The 14,753-nt window shown below is 44.8% G+C and overlaps 1 protein-coding gene, 1 long non-coding RNA gene and 1 other non-coding gene across 3 annotated transcripts in view; 2 read left to right on the top strand and 1 right to left on the bottom strand.

The window, feature by feature from the left end:
- LOC114619805 (aldehyde oxidase 2) overlaps positions 1–14,753 on the bottom strand; it is an 88,603-nt gene that overhangs the window by 13,282 nt on the left and 60,568 nt on the right. Inside the window, exons 28-34 of the mRNA XM_028765734.1 lie at positions 14,224–14,352; positions 11,619–11,693; positions 10,760–10,812; positions 9,595–9,709; positions 5,746–5,811; positions 5,445–5,633; positions 1,041–1,208 (exon numbers count right to left, since the gene is read on the bottom strand). Of these exons, the coding sequence (XP_028621567.1) occupies positions 1,041–1,208; positions 5,445–5,633; positions 5,746–5,811; positions 9,595–9,709; positions 10,760–10,812; positions 11,619–11,693; positions 14,224–14,352 (795 nt within the window). The remainder of the gene's footprint in view (positions 1–1,040; positions 1,209–5,444; positions 5,634–5,745; positions 5,812–9,594; positions 9,710–10,759; positions 10,813–11,618; positions 11,694–14,223; positions 14,353–14,753) is intronic.
- Positions 5,997–6,103, top strand: LOC114619935. The gene has a single exon (XR_003711256.1). It is a non-coding gene; the product is annotated as a U6 spliceosomal RNA (small nuclear RNA).
- The window catches only part of LOC114619806, an 8,407-nt gene continuing 416 nt past the window's right edge, over positions 6,763–14,753 (top strand). Inside the window, exons 1-2 of the long non-coding RNA XR_003711216.1 lie at positions 6,763–6,856; positions 13,528–13,665. This is a non-coding gene — a long non-coding RNA (uncharacterized LOC114619806). The remainder of the gene's footprint in view (positions 6,857–13,527; positions 13,666–14,753) is intronic.

Here is a 14,753-nt window from a genome sequence, read left to right as displayed (position 1 = left end):
TCTTTGACAGTGTATTACTATGTAGCCATGGCTATTCTGGAACCCACTATGTAGACCAGGTTGGCCTTGAACTCACAAGCCTGTTTCTCCCTCCCAAGTGCTCCACCAAGCATAACATGTGTTTCTTTTATAAGACAAAATGTAAAACACTATGTAAATGAGGCTTACAGTATCAAATATAGGTCTTATTGTGAAATGACATCTAGTAACCATTGATGAATATTTTAGAAAATTTGAGACTACTCTCACATTGACAAAAGTATCTGATTGATGAGCATTTACGTAATTAGTAGACAATGGTGTCCACTAGGGCATATTGACAAGGTCTCAGCAAGGAATCATCAGACTTGGTGGAAAATGCTGTCTCACCCCATGTGCCTCAGAGCCCAGCTGCCTGTCCTGAACTGTGAATGAGAGCAAAGTGAGTCACTCCTTCCCACTGTATGTGACAGCGCTGCCAAACAACGCGTCGGCTAAAAACATTCTGAATCTGTGGAAATGCAGGAGGCCATTTTCCAGGGGCCGGACTGTGAGAAGACTGAGAAGGCACCTTGGGTGAGCAGGGAAAATCCAGAGGTGCTCTTTATTCTGCACGTTTAGTCTCCTCGCTCTGCTTCCATTCCAGAAAGGGATGCTTATCACTATAAAAAGGGACCGAGAGCACTGTTTGGAAAGTCACATGCACGTGAGCTTTTGAGTAAGAGACAAGGTGACCTTACAGTGGCCATGTGATGAACAAGGCCATGACAGTGCTATGCAGAAGCCCTGAGTTGCGAGGTGTCTGGTCCCTGCCTGTGTCTTTGGAGGAGAAACTGGTCGGAGGCAGATGACTGTCGTCATTGCTGTGTTCAGGAGTGTGAGATGAATGTCTGAAGCACTGCTGGACAATTCTGCCTCTGCCTTCCAGCTGCCAGGATTGCAAGCATTTGCTACCACGCCCTATCACTTTATAGCCTGATTAGACAAAGGTTAGGTCACAAACTGACACAAGACGCCAAGGGAGCAGGGAGAAGTGAGCTTGCAGGAACAGAGTTCCCTACCATGTCTGTGAACCGATCTGCACAGGCCATTCGCACCCGCTCTGGGGTTGCTGGGCTCCTCACTGTGAAGTCCTCCGCTATGTCTCTTTGTCTCCGTGCCGCAGCCACCGCATCAGCAATGGCAAAAAACACAGATGACCCTAGGAACATCCCAGACTCCCCGAGGCCCTGCAAGAAAACACATTTGTCTATTTTATTGGCTTTTTGAGACAGGGTCTCGCTTAGTGTTTCTGGCTGGTCTGAGACTCACTACGTAGACCCGGCTGAACTCACAGAGATCACCTGCCTCTGTAACAGATTTGCTTTAAAAGCTATAGTAGACAACAAGCCACTTTGGGACAGGGTGACATCTGGTTCAGTACTGTATCCTTGATCCCTGGCATGCAGCCCTGTAAATTGCTTCTTAAACCTGCATCTTCAGTTCTGTCTGGGTTAAATATTTGTTCTATGGGTAAGGGATGCATGTGTTTTTACATGTATGTACACACACAAGGTGTCCATGTGTTTCTGTGGGGTAAGAGAAGGGCAACCTGACTAGAACAGTCAATGGTTTGAACTTGCCAACTTCATAATCAGAGTGGGAAATAATCCCTCACTATGATTCTGGGGCTAAGGGAAGCAGGGCACTTGTCTGAGTTTGTTTTTCATTGTTGAGGTATAACGACACAATCAAAGCCATTTGGGATGAGTTTATTTGGCTTACACGTCCTGTTCAAGAAGTGAAGTCAAGGCAGGAGCTCAAAGCGGAACTAAGGCAGAGGCTGTGGAGGAACATGGTTTGCTGACTTGCCCTTCATGGCTTGCTCAGCCTGCTTTCTTATAGAACCCAGGACCACTTGCCCAGGGGTGGGACTGACCACAGTGGCCCTCCCACATCAATCCTGAATCAAGAAAATGCCCCACAAACCTGCCTACAGCCAGTCTGATAGAAGCATTTCCTCAGTTGAAGTTCCTCTTCCCAAGGACCCTGGCTTGTGTTACTAACCAGTACAGCACTATAGGAGGGGAAGGCTCTGTCCGTGACAGACCTTCATGCGTACAGTACTGTAGGAGGGGAAGGCTCGGGCAGTGACAGACCTTCATGTGTACAGTACTGTAGGAGGGGAAGGCTCGGGCAGTGACAGACCTTCATGTGTACAGTACTGTAGGAGGGGAAGGCTCTGTCCGTGACAGACTTTCATGTGTACAGTACTGTAGGAGGGGAAAGCTCTATCTGTGACAGACCTTCATGTGTACAGTACTGTAGGAGGGGAAGGCTCAGGCAGTGACAGACCTTCATCTGTAGGCAATGGGCAGGGAATGTGAGTGAGATGTGGGCAGGTGAAGGACAGCAAGGAGAGGAGAAACGGGGACTGTGGAGAGACAGAGACCCCCTCCACGGTCTGTCTGAGGAGGTAGCTGTTTTTTGCTTCTGGCTAATTGTTACTTTCCATGAACAAACCCAAAATAACCAGATCTTTCCTCTTTTTCAGAAGAGTTTCTATATTTGTGGCTTTTGTTTTGTTTTGGGTGGTGGTGGGAATTGAGCCAGGGGCCATGTGCACACTAAGCAAGCACTCTTTTTTGGACCTTTACCTCTAATCTTTGTTTTCATCTTTTCTTTCTAAGACTGTGGAACCCAGGCTGTGAAATGCACTATGGAGTCAGCACAGGCAGGCTTTGAATCTCCAAACATCTTCCTACTGTTACCTCCTGAGTGCTGGGACCATACGCACACACTCATCACCCATGCCCTTCTTGGTCCTTGTGACTTTTCCAGAGAGATTTTGCTTTGTAGCCTATGTTGGTCTTGAGTTCATGATCCTTCTACCTCTACCTATTGAGTGTTGGGATTACTGGTATGCCCACCATGCTGGATGCCCTGCCTGGGTTCTCTGTAGGCTCTGGGCTGCCTCTGGCCTTCCCCCCACAGATGGCTTCTAGTCCAGCAAGAGTCTGAAGGTCCTATCGATGCCCCTCCCTTTGAATCTGTGATGGCTTCACCAACCCAAGTCCAGAGGCAATACCTAGGCTGAAGGGGATTTCAGTTTGGAAATGATGAAATTCCTGCAGATAGATATATTTTTCTTGCTTCAGAAAAGAAAATCAATTTATTCCTGAATGAAAAAAATAAGAAAGAAAGAGAGAGAGAGAGAGAGAGAGAGAGAGAGAGAGAGAGAGATGACTGTTCCTCGGAGAAGGTTTATTGTAGAGAAAGAAGAGGAGCAAAGGAAGAGGCAGGGACATCTGGGAAAGTCCAGAGTGAACATGACCAGGCCATGTGAGAAGGGAGAGGGAGAGCCAGGAGACCAAAAGGCCATGGGGTTAGAGGGTAGACCAAAAGGGGCTGGTAACCAAATGACTGTATTATACAGAAAGGGCAGCCAGGGGAAGGGCAGCCCAGCTCTTGGGCTGGAGAAGCTTAAGTTAAGGGGTATAGTATATCAGCCATATCTTTTAACAGGTAGGGACTGAGGGATGCTGGGAGAACCTGGCAGCCAGGTCTACTTTGGCATGTTAAATGTTAGTCATTTGTCCAGGGTTTGAGATGTAACAACTCTTAGCTAGAAGTTTCCCTGAAGATTTTTTTTCTAAACACTTTTTTTTTGTTTTTTTGTTTGTTTGTTTTTTTGCTTTTGGCTTTTCGAGACAGGGTTTCTCTGTGTAGCCCTGGCTGTCCTGGAACTCACTCTGTAAACCAGGCTGGCCTCGAACTCAGAAATCCACCTGCCTCTGCCTCCCAAGTTCTGGGATTAAAGGGATGCGCCACCACTGCCCGGCTCCCGAAGATTTTTAAGGAAGACTTTATACCTCACTCCTTGGTGAGGTTTCCTTCTAACGTTTGCCATGATCTGCATAAAGCAAGGCAAGCAAAGTTGACCTTTATTTTAATTTGCTGTTCCTTTCCTTTAGTCATTATTAAAGGTTGGCTAGTGTCTTTACTTCCTGACACTATTGACATTTGAAGTCACATGATTCTTTATTGTGGGAGCGGTCTTGCACACTGAAAGCTATTTAGCCACACCCCTGGCCTCTGAGCATTGCTGTAAAATCTTTTAAATTCTTTCAGCTAGAAATGCATCTAGATATTATCAGTTTCCTGTGTGTGTGTGTGTCTGTGTGTGTGTCCACACGTGAGACTGCTTGCCTGCCTGCCTGCCTGCCTGCCTGTCTGTCTGTCTTGGTTGGGGGTCAGACATTCTCACCATAGTTGGGACCAGCTATTCTAGATTCATTTCTGTTTTTGACTGAGGATCCCAAGTCTCTCAGAGATGTGCAATTTACCTATGAGCAAAGGAGGATGGTGGGTTGGGATAGGAACCCAGGTTTCAGTCCACTGATGTCTATGGTTTCAGTGGTATCATGTCTTCAATCTCGTTTATTCTTTTGGTTTTGTTTGTTTTTTTAAGATATGGCTAGCTCGTGCTGCTCTGGAACTCTAGATAGACCAGCAGGTTGTAGCTTACCCTCTGCTGGGGTTGTTGGTTTGAGCTACCACGTCCAGCTCAATAGTGCCTCTTTCCTCCACCTACCCCTTTGATGTGATGTGTGTGGGTGCATGTGTATGGTGGCCAGAGGACATCCTCAAGTTACTATCCTTGGAAACACTCTCTGCCTCCTTTGAGGTAGAGTCTCTCCTTGGCCTTGAGCTCACCTATTAGGCTAGACCAACTGAGCAGAGAGCTCCAGAGATACTCCTGTCTCTGCCTCCCCGGTGCTGAGGTTACAAGAGTATACCACACCCGGATTTTTATGTGGGTTCTAGGGATTGGGTTGATACTCTGGAGCTTTCAAGGCAAGTGATTTACTGATGGAGTGGGGCCATTCCTCCAGACCTGCTGGGCATGGTGGCACACACTTGTCATCCCAGCCCTTGGGAGGTGGAGGCTGAAGGATTAGGAGTTTGAATTGAAGTCATTCTGGTCTCTGTAAGATCCATCTCAAAAAATTAAAAAGAAATAGACAGCTGGGCAGTTATGGTGCAAGCCTTAATCCCAGCACTTGGAGGCAGAGGCTAGTGGTGGATCTCTATGAGTTCAAGGCCAGCCTGGTCTACAGAGCAAGTTCTAAGACAGCCAGGGCTACACAGAGAAAAACTGTTTCAAAAAAACCCCAAAAAACCCATTTCCCCACAAAAGCAAAAACCAAAAAAAAAAAAAAAAAAAAAGACAAAGTTTTAAAATAAAAGTGTTACTCTTTCAAGAAGGCTAAGCTTTTCTATAATTTTCAGGGAGAGAAGGTATTAATGAAACCAGGATCCAGGATTGCTCCCAGGAGGGATTTGTCTTTCCCAGACTAGGTGGGTGGTCTCCAAGGGGCCTGGTCCAGATAGTCATAAGCATCAGTTTTCGTTTTGCCTGGTGGCTTTCTCTGGCTGTGCTCCCTGGGCTGCTGCAGTGTGGACTGGCTGGTTTATGTGCTTACCTTTGATGAGTAGATGGTGAGAGGTGTCTGAGATGATGGCAGCAAGGACACATTAAACTGCTCCGGGACATCAGTGACAGTTGGGATTTTGTACTTGTCTAGGCTCCGAGAGTACAGGACGCCCTCTGGAGAGTAGTGTAGCTCCTCAGTGGTGTAAAGACCCATTCCTTGAATAAATGCACCTTCAATCTGAAGGGGGACAATTTTAAGCCTTATGGCAACATATCCTTGTGAGAAGGTCCTTAATTACCCTACAACCACACTTAGGAAGGGGTTTCCGCTCAGTTGGGTCAGCACCTACCTGCCCAACATCAATGGCCGGATTCAGGCTGCAACATGCATCCATGACGATATCGGTTCTGATTTTCTGAGACAGATAAAAAGTTACTTCTTTATAAAAACTTGAAATAAAATACAATTTTAAGGTATAGAAGATATAGCTCAGTGTTAGAGTGCCTGTCTAGTATGCACAAGGCTGTAGGCTTGATCCTCAGTAACACACACACACACACACACACACACACACACACACACACACAAATAAATAAATAAGTGCTTGCTTCGGCAGCACATATACTAAAATTGGAACGATACAGAGAAGATTAGCATGGCCCCTGCGCAAGGATGACACGCAAATTCGTGAAGCATTCCATATTTTTTTTGAGTGGGCGGTGGTGGTGCACGCCTTTGATCCCAGCACTTGGGAGGTAGAGGCAGGTGGATTTCTGAGTTCGAGGCCAGCCTGGTCTACCAAGTGAATTCCAGGACAGCCAGGGCTACACAGAGAAACCCTGCCTCGAAAAAACAAAACAAAACAAAAAGATAATAATAATAAAAATAAAAATAAATAAAATAAATAAATAAAATATATTTATTTTCAGGTTACCTCAGAACAAAAGCAATTGCTGCCACAGCTGGTGACCTTGAGTTCAAACCCTGAGCCCATATGTTAGACCTGAGTTACAGAAGTTGTCTAACCTCCACATGTGTACTGGGGTGTCCATGTTCCCTCCCCTTCAATCCCCTCAATGAAGAAATGAATTACAAAGAGTTTCCTGCTATCCCAGAACCACTGCCCCAAATCTTATCAGTTTTAGAGCTGGGATGATATCTGACAAATTTCCCATGGAGTGCCAGGCCTGGCAAAGACCTGGAAGATCTTCAGCATGTATTGTTTTGACTCCTGCTAAGTTATTCCAAAGTCCAGGGCATGCTGGCAAGTGTGAGTAAGTCACCTGGTAAATAATTGAGCCTGCCTGTTTACTGATTCTCAGCCAGGCTTCATGTCTCTAGTGGATTCATGAGCATGTCACAAGGGCTTGATGCAGGTGGTCTTATTGTCGTTTTACTGAGAGAATCATCCCGGACACGTATAAGTTTTGGGGCTTGCAAGATTTTAGAAGGGGTGAGGGGTAAGTGTTGAGGCCAACTCTGATCCTCAGACTTTGTGGGTCTGCTTCCTTCTCTGAGAAACAGTGAAATGATCCAGCCCTTCTGTGTGTGTGTGTGTGTGTGTGTGTGTGTGTGTGTGTTGGTTACTGGGAGCTTCAGAAAGCTTCTAAGTGTCTCTGGGTTATTTCAGGAATACCTCAGGGTTATCTCAGGAATACCTCAGGGCTATCTCAGGAATACCTCTGGACTTTCTTTGTCAACCATTCATCAGTATTTATTCTGGTAATGTCTTTTTCTGTTTAGATTAAACAACAGTACTCTTCCTTTCTAGTCTTTGGATTGGAAATCCCTTCATCCCTCTCTCTCTCCTCTCTTCCTTCTCCCCTTTCCTTTTTTCCTTGCTTCCTTCCAACAGGTTCTCATGTAACTCAGGCTGGCCCAGAGCCTAGCTGTAAATGGCCTTTTCAAATCCTCTGCCTTGCACCTTTAATAGGCTGGGATTACAGTCACAGAACACCACACTTGGTTTTATGCAGTTCTGGGGATCAGTATGCAGCCCATGATAGGAAAATAGTCTATCAACTGGTCTGTATACCCAGCCCTTCTCTCTGTAACTTTTGAAATGGAGTCTTGCTGTGTAGCGCAGACTGGCTTTGAACTAGTGGTCTTCCAGCCTCAGTAGCTCAAATGCTGGGATTACAGGTGTTTCCCACCATGTCTTAGTTGGCGATTCTCTTCTGACTCAAATCCTGGTCTCTCAGGCCCTAGAATCAGCCTTCCTTCTCAGCCTGGGTAGGGACTGGAGTCACCTCAGCCCTCCCTACGGTACATTCACCTTGGCATTTGGCATGGTTTGTGCTGTGTATTGCACCAGGGAAAGAGACGGTGACACAGTAGGTAGAAACCTTTGCTTACCAGCTGGGCATCCCCAGACAACAGTGCTTCACAGAACTGGCCATAGTGGGCCAGCCATTTAGTGTCTCTGAATAGAGTAAACTGTTTTCAGGGATCAACATTAATACTGAAAGTTTTGAACCTTTACTTATACATATAAACTGGAAGGCACAGAAAAGACCAGATTTTAACACCATGTATTCTGAAAGATTCCTGTGTTTGTTTCTTTAAGGATTTACTTTAAAGCCCTCAGATAGAATTGACAGATAAAATAAGTAAGTCCCAAGACTTGTGTGGGACATATTTATGCTGCAAACGTATTTGTTGTTTACTTAAAAATCAAGTTTAATTAGCCAGCCTGTTTTTATTTGCTAAAATTGGCAATACACCTGTCAATGTGGAGGGTCTTATGAATAGCTGATCACCAAAACCAGCATCCAATTAAGACAGAGCCACGGGAAAGCAGGGGCACTGGCCTGTGGTCCTTGAGGGGAGCCCAAGGCAGGCCCCAGGTTGACATCCCCAGGGCTGCTGCACAAATATCATCACCTGTGTGTCTCAGAATGAAAAACACCAGAACACAGAGTTTAAAACAAGACAGGAACAGTCTGATCACCTGAGTTTTCCTCTTGAAAATGACCTCAAATAAAAATGGAGCCACAAAGGGAGACAAGATGCCTCAGAAGTTAAAGGTGTTTGCTGCCAGGCCTGACAACCTGAGTTTGATCCCTGGGGCCCATGAGGTGGAAGGAGTGAATCTTCTCTCACAAGTTGTCTTCTGACCTTCACATGTGCCATATGGCATGTCCCACTCTCAGGGAAAATACATGTAAAAACTGTGTTGACATATATTAATGTATCCTAAAGAGAAACCTGAATTAAACAGGAGGGCTTTTCTCTCCAGACAGTCTTCATTCACTGTGTCTTTAAACAATCCTATTAATGGGCTGTGGGCGTGGCTTGGTTGGTAGAGTGCATGCATAGCATACAGAAGGCTGTGGGTGTGATTGCCAGCACCAGCACACACTGGACATGGCTACACATGCTTGCAAGCCAGGCATTTGAGAAATGGAAGCAGGAAGATCAGAAGTTCAAGGTTATCTTTGACTACATAGTAAGTTCAAGGGCAGCTCGGGCTACCCGAGACCCTGTTTCAAAAAATACTTTTTTAAAAATAATATTGATGTGGAAGAGAAGTTAAGCAACGATAAGCAAATAGAAGTATTTTGATATGTTGTGGCCATTTATAATTTTCCTAGCAAAACAACTTACTATACTTTGGTTATATTTTATTCTATTTGATATTTCTGTTGTTGTTGTCTCCAGATTGGTAGCTGGAGTATAACCCACAGGTTTATCATTTATGGTACAAGCTGCTGACTTGGCCTGGATATGCTCCCTGTCTTCACTAGGTGACTTCTTGATGATCAATAGCAGGTACAACATTCTTCCCGGACCCTACCCCAGCCCAGGCTAGCCCTTTGGTCATCCATACTGCCCTGGGAATAATGACAATGGATGCACATCAGCTGAGCTAAATGATCTCACCCGGACAACCCTATTTCTCCCTGAGGAATAAAATCTGATTCTGGGTAAAACTTTGGGAAGTGACTTTGTTGTCTGACATGAAATAACAACTTTTAACACATTAATTACGTTCAGTCAGTCACAGCCATTCCCTTTTGTCTACAATATTATTATAATTTTATGTGACAATTCCAAGAGAAGACTGGATCTTTTGAACTCTCCTTGGAATGGGAAGAATTATCTTCTCTTTTGTGTATTATGTAATGACGCTGGGCCACTTTCTGCACAGTGCTAGTTGGGTTGCTGATCTAACTTACCCAGGGCAGTGTTGACCTACCTTGTGAGCACCTGTCAGGCAGTCGATTTCAACCTCAGAACATGCAGCTCCATAGACATAGTATGGGAATGGGTCTCCTTCTCCCTTCTCCCAGTCCATGAAGGCCTTGTAGCCCCTGAGGGAATAAAGTCCTTTAGATGGGTGGCAGGGGGAGAGGACACAGAAAACACAACATCTGTGCATTTAACAATTTTACAATACCATAATTTTTACCATAATTTTACAATAGCATTTCGGCCACCTGATGCTCATTTCAACTCTTTTTTCTTTAAAAGCTCATTCAAGCTGTTCCCTGGTGTTCACCTCAGTGGTTACGTGTCCCTGTGCTGAAGAGGAAGAGCATCTCCCTCTGTGCACGCCAGTGTAGTCTGGCAGTTTATTGGCTAAACTGTAACAGTAGTGCCATATCCTTCTTGAATGTGATAGTCACCTTTCTTTGCTTTCTGTATTTAATGAACATGAATTTATTGGAGTGCCCCCATCAATAAACAGTACATATATGAAGACAAATGATTTTTACCCCATCCCCCAAAACCTGCTTCAAAGGAGAAAGGTTTTATAATAAAGGAAGGGAGATTGGTAAGGTTGAATAGCAAGTTGGTTCTGGTGATGATATCTGTTCCTTACAATAAAGAGCAGTAAGGGCTGAAGGTGTAGGTCAGTGGCAGAGTGCTTGCCTACCATGTGCAAGGTCCTAGGTTCAATCCCCAGCCTCAGAATAAACAAACAAATACATGTAAATAATAGCAGATAAACTAGCGTGTCTTTAATCCTGTTTGAGTTGTTAATTGTTTAACATTTCCTTAACTATACCACTCAGAGGCTTACGTGAATTGAGTGTCTTTAATCCTGATTGAGTTGTTACTGGTTTAACATTTTTTTAACTATACTTCCCACTCAGAACATCAGTGTCTGTGAGGCTCTTCCCTCGTCTTTCCTCCATCAGCTGAGCTTCTGGATGCTCCGCACACACCCTTCCTCTTCCCAGTGACTGTCCTTCCCTGTGTGTGCTCTCAGAGGCTTATGTGGATTTACACAATTTTGGGCCTAGAATAGACTTCCATAATTATATAACACAATCTTATTTATCAATGAGGACTGAGGCCCAAAAAACCGGATTACCTCATATTTTCTTACCTAAGCCAGGATATTTTTTGAGTTTTACCTGAAGTATCCAGTGGCTGAAAGACTTATTCTTTGTTCAAACGCTGCTTCTATCTGTGGAATAGGCATATTTAAGAGAGATTAAATAGATATACCACTTGTAAGGTGGAAATGATCGATATATATATATATATATATATATATATATATATATAAATATAAATTGATCTCTGCTCCCTGGTACTACAGAAGCCTTGCTCTGACACTGCTTATCATAGCAGGTGTAACGCTTACACATGCAAAATAAAAATATTTAAATATTTAAAAAACAGGTAATTGTGCTGGGTGGTGGTGGTGTATGCCTTTAATCCCAGCTCTTGGGAGGCAGAAGTAAGAGGATCTCTGAGTTCAAGGTCAGCCTGGTCTACAGAGTGAGTTACAGAACAGCCAGGGCTATGCAGAGAGAGACAGTCTCAAAAAAAAAAAAAAAAAAAAGGAAAGAAAGAAAAGAAGAGTGCATGTGAGTGCGTATGAGTGTGTAAGTGTGTGATAATAATTTAATGAAAAAGTATAGGATCTGTGAGGTCATTTTCTTTGAGATGTCTTCAGTTCTCTTCCCACTCAGAGCATCAGTGTCTGTGTGGCTCTTCCCTGGTCTTTCCTCCATCAGCTGACTGGGAGGCTTCTGGATGTTCCACACACACCCTTCCTCTTCGCAGTGACTGTCCTTCCCTGTGTGTGCTCTCCACACAGACCTGGAACACATCCTGAAGTAACCCTCTCAACCCTAACAGAGACCCAGCTCAGAGAACTTTCCAAAGCTGTGGATGGAGACTTAGAGGAACTGTCTTCTGTGGGTGGCTGCTCACTGCTGTGCACCTGAGATGCTCTCACACACAGACACAAAGAGGGGCACCTACCCAGTCTCTCCATGTCCCTTCTGGGTTTTTCTTAATGACAGGCTCAAGACGTTTGAGAAGGATCTGACAGGCATTCTAGAAGAAATAAACAAGAAAGCCTTGTGGTTAGGACTTGTGGCAAAGGATCTTGGATGACCACAGGTTAGCAAGTGCTCCCCTGCTCTTTATATTCTGGGAACAAAAGACAGCACACTGCGGGGCCCTTGAGGTCAGCATCGACCATGGGGCTTGTTCTCCCCATCACGCTTCACTTCCTATGAAAATGGCCCAACTCTCTACTCTCAGATCCTCCTGCACTGAAGAGCCAGGCCCTACTTCGCTCTTTTCTTAAACTACAGCTTTGAACTTTACTTTGTGCTTTCCAGCTATTAAAATAAATAGAATAAACATTGTATTTTCATTCAAATTTGTGCTTGTTACAATGACAGGCCACTGTTCTTTTGGGTCTAAAACATTCAACTCTCCGATCCGTCCATCTGTCCATCTGTCTCTCATGAAGTCACTATGTAAAGGCCTTGGTTTTAGGTGTGAAGTGAGAAAAGAAGAAAGTTGATTTTAAGACATATAGGCAGGCATAAAAACTCCATACACATAAAACAGAAAGTAAATCTTAAATAAACAGAACTAAACCGGGCAGTGGTAGCCACGCCTTTAATCCCAGCACTCAGGAGGCAGAGGTAGGTGGATCTCTTGAGTTCGAGACCAGCCTTGTCTACAGAGTGAGTTCCAGGACAGTCCTAACAAATGAATTCAAAACAAATAAACAAAATCAGAACTATAAACCCACAGTTTCTGATCTAAAACTAGATGCTCTAATTTAGCTAAACTGGCAACTCTACAATGCCTGGCCTGCCTACCTCTTGTGTCAGAGACTACTCCAGATATAAGTTCATGGATTTCAGCTTTTTAAAACATTTGTTCTGAGAAGAACCCACTAGTTTTGTGCCCCACCCCTACCCCCAGAAGTGTTCTCACATAGATAAGACTGGTTTGAAGGCAGTTCTTGTGGCAGTTGTAGTGGTCTGCAGGAATATGCATTCCCATGATGCCCCAATAGAAAAAGTGTTTGTCATAGACGAAACATGACAAATTCAGTGACTGCTAATTCAAAAGAACATACATGTAGGTGTGGCAGTGCACACCTGTGATTCTATAGGTGACTGTCATGAGTCTGAGGTTAGTTGGGTATAGAAAACGTGTTGCAAGGCATCCTGAACTATATAGTGAGATGCTGTCTCAAAAATGTCCCGGTGCTGGAGAAACGGTTTGGCAGTTAAAATCACCGGCTAGTCTTCCAGAGGTCCTGAGTTCAGTTCCTGGCACCCACATGGCAGCTCTGTAGCTCTGGTTCCAGAAGATCTAGCACCCTACCCTGGCTTCCAGCAGGCACCAAGCATGCATGTGGGTCACTGACATACATGCTGACAAAACATCTATAAACATAAAAAAAATAGTAACAGACTAAAATAATACAAAATAACAAATCAAACTAAAAGATCAGTACTCCCAAATCAGTTAAATTAATAAGAAACCCATTACTTTGCATGCTAATTAAAACAGTTCCAAGAGAAGGTGGCTCTGGGTGTTCTGGTGGGGGCACTAGTGATCACTCTGTAATTAGCATGTCTGCTGCACTGGGCTGGGCTCAGTTAGTCAGCCTGTAGGAACTCGCCAGGCCAGGGAAACAAGTGTGTTTCTACACTGTTGGGTCTTAGAGATTCTTCGATGTCTCCCAGGAATAGAATTGCTGTTCACCCAAATGATGTCTCCCTTCTTCACAGGAGCTGGGCATACACCTTCCCTGTCTTCTGTGTTCACCAACTTTCCTTGTCTGTAGAGTATGTAGATAGAACCAGAGACTACCTCTTCCTAAGGGGCTGTGAGTACAAGCAACTTGCATCACTTCCAGGTCTAACCTGGAGCCTTCCTCATGCATGACTTCATGCAGTTGAAATGATGAAGCTCAGAGCCACACTGAAGGCCACACCCTAATGGAGCCACTATCACTCTGGATGCCTGACTGACAGAAGACTCCCTCTGGACTCAGGTATGAGCATGAAAGAGACTTTTGTGTCTGAACCATTATATTCTGGGTCTATGTATTACCTTGCTCTAATTCATATATGCTCCCAATATATTGGTTGTCTAGCCTTTTATTTAGTAACTGTGGTGGTTTGAATAATAAATATCTCCCAGAGTCTCTGAGTACTTGGCCCCAGTTGGTGCTGTTTGGGGAGGCTTAGGAAGAGTGCCACAGGGGATTGGGGTGGGCTTTGTGAGTTCAAAGACTTCTGCCATTTCCAGTCTGTTGTCTGCTTCCTGCCTGTGGTCCAGGATGTGAACACTCTGCTGCTTCTCGCTTTGCCGTGCCTGCCTCCTGCCATGTGTCCTCACCGTGATGGTGATGGACTCTTATCCCTTTGGGATCATAAGCCCCAAACAAACCCTTCTTTCTATAAGTTACCCTGGTCACCGTTTTGCACAGGAATAGAAAAATAACTCATTCAGTATGGGTCAGTTCCCTGAAGCCAACCACAGTGCCTGTGTGCAGATAAGAAACCAGAGGCGTGGTCAAGTTCACAGGGACAGAGATGGGAGCAGTCACCTGCACGGCTCTGCCGTTGACATCTGCTCCAACGGACGCGGCTGTAGCGATTGTATTGGGCACTGTTGCTGTGCTTGTTTCGCAGATGTGCAGGTAAGACATGGGTATTTTCAATTCACGGCTGGCCACCTGTGAGAAAGGACTTAGTTCGAATCCAGTAAATAATTCTAAGAAAACTTAAGCCACTGGATTTCATAGGGGAAAAAAAAACCCGATTTATTTTAAAAACAATTTTTATTACATTTTAATTTAGTTTTTATGACTGTCTATGTATATGCCAAAGCACCCATATGGAGATCAGAGGACAACTTTCAGGAGTCACTTCTTTCCTTCCACCACATGGGTCCTGGGGCTTGAACTCCAGTGGTTAGACTTGGTGGCAAGTACCCTTGACCTATCTTGTCTACTCCCTCCCTCCCCTGCTCCCTCCCTCCCTCTTTCTCTCCCTCCTTCCCTCTCTCTCCCTCCCTCCTTCCCTCCCTCCCTCCTTCCTTCCCTCCCTCCTTCTCTCCCTCCTTCCCTCCCTCCCT

The sequence above is a fragment of the Grammomys surdaster genome, unplaced genomic scaffold (genome assembly GCF_004785775.1).
Source record: "Grammomys surdaster isolate TR1022 unplaced genomic scaffold, NIH_TR_1.0 165, whole genome shotgun sequence".
Classification (NCBI taxonomy): Eukaryota; Metazoa; Chordata; class Mammalia; order Rodentia; family Muridae; genus Grammomys; species Grammomys surdaster.
Note: the sequence above shows the minus strand (reverse complement) of the source record. Positions and strands in the feature narration are given on the sequence as shown.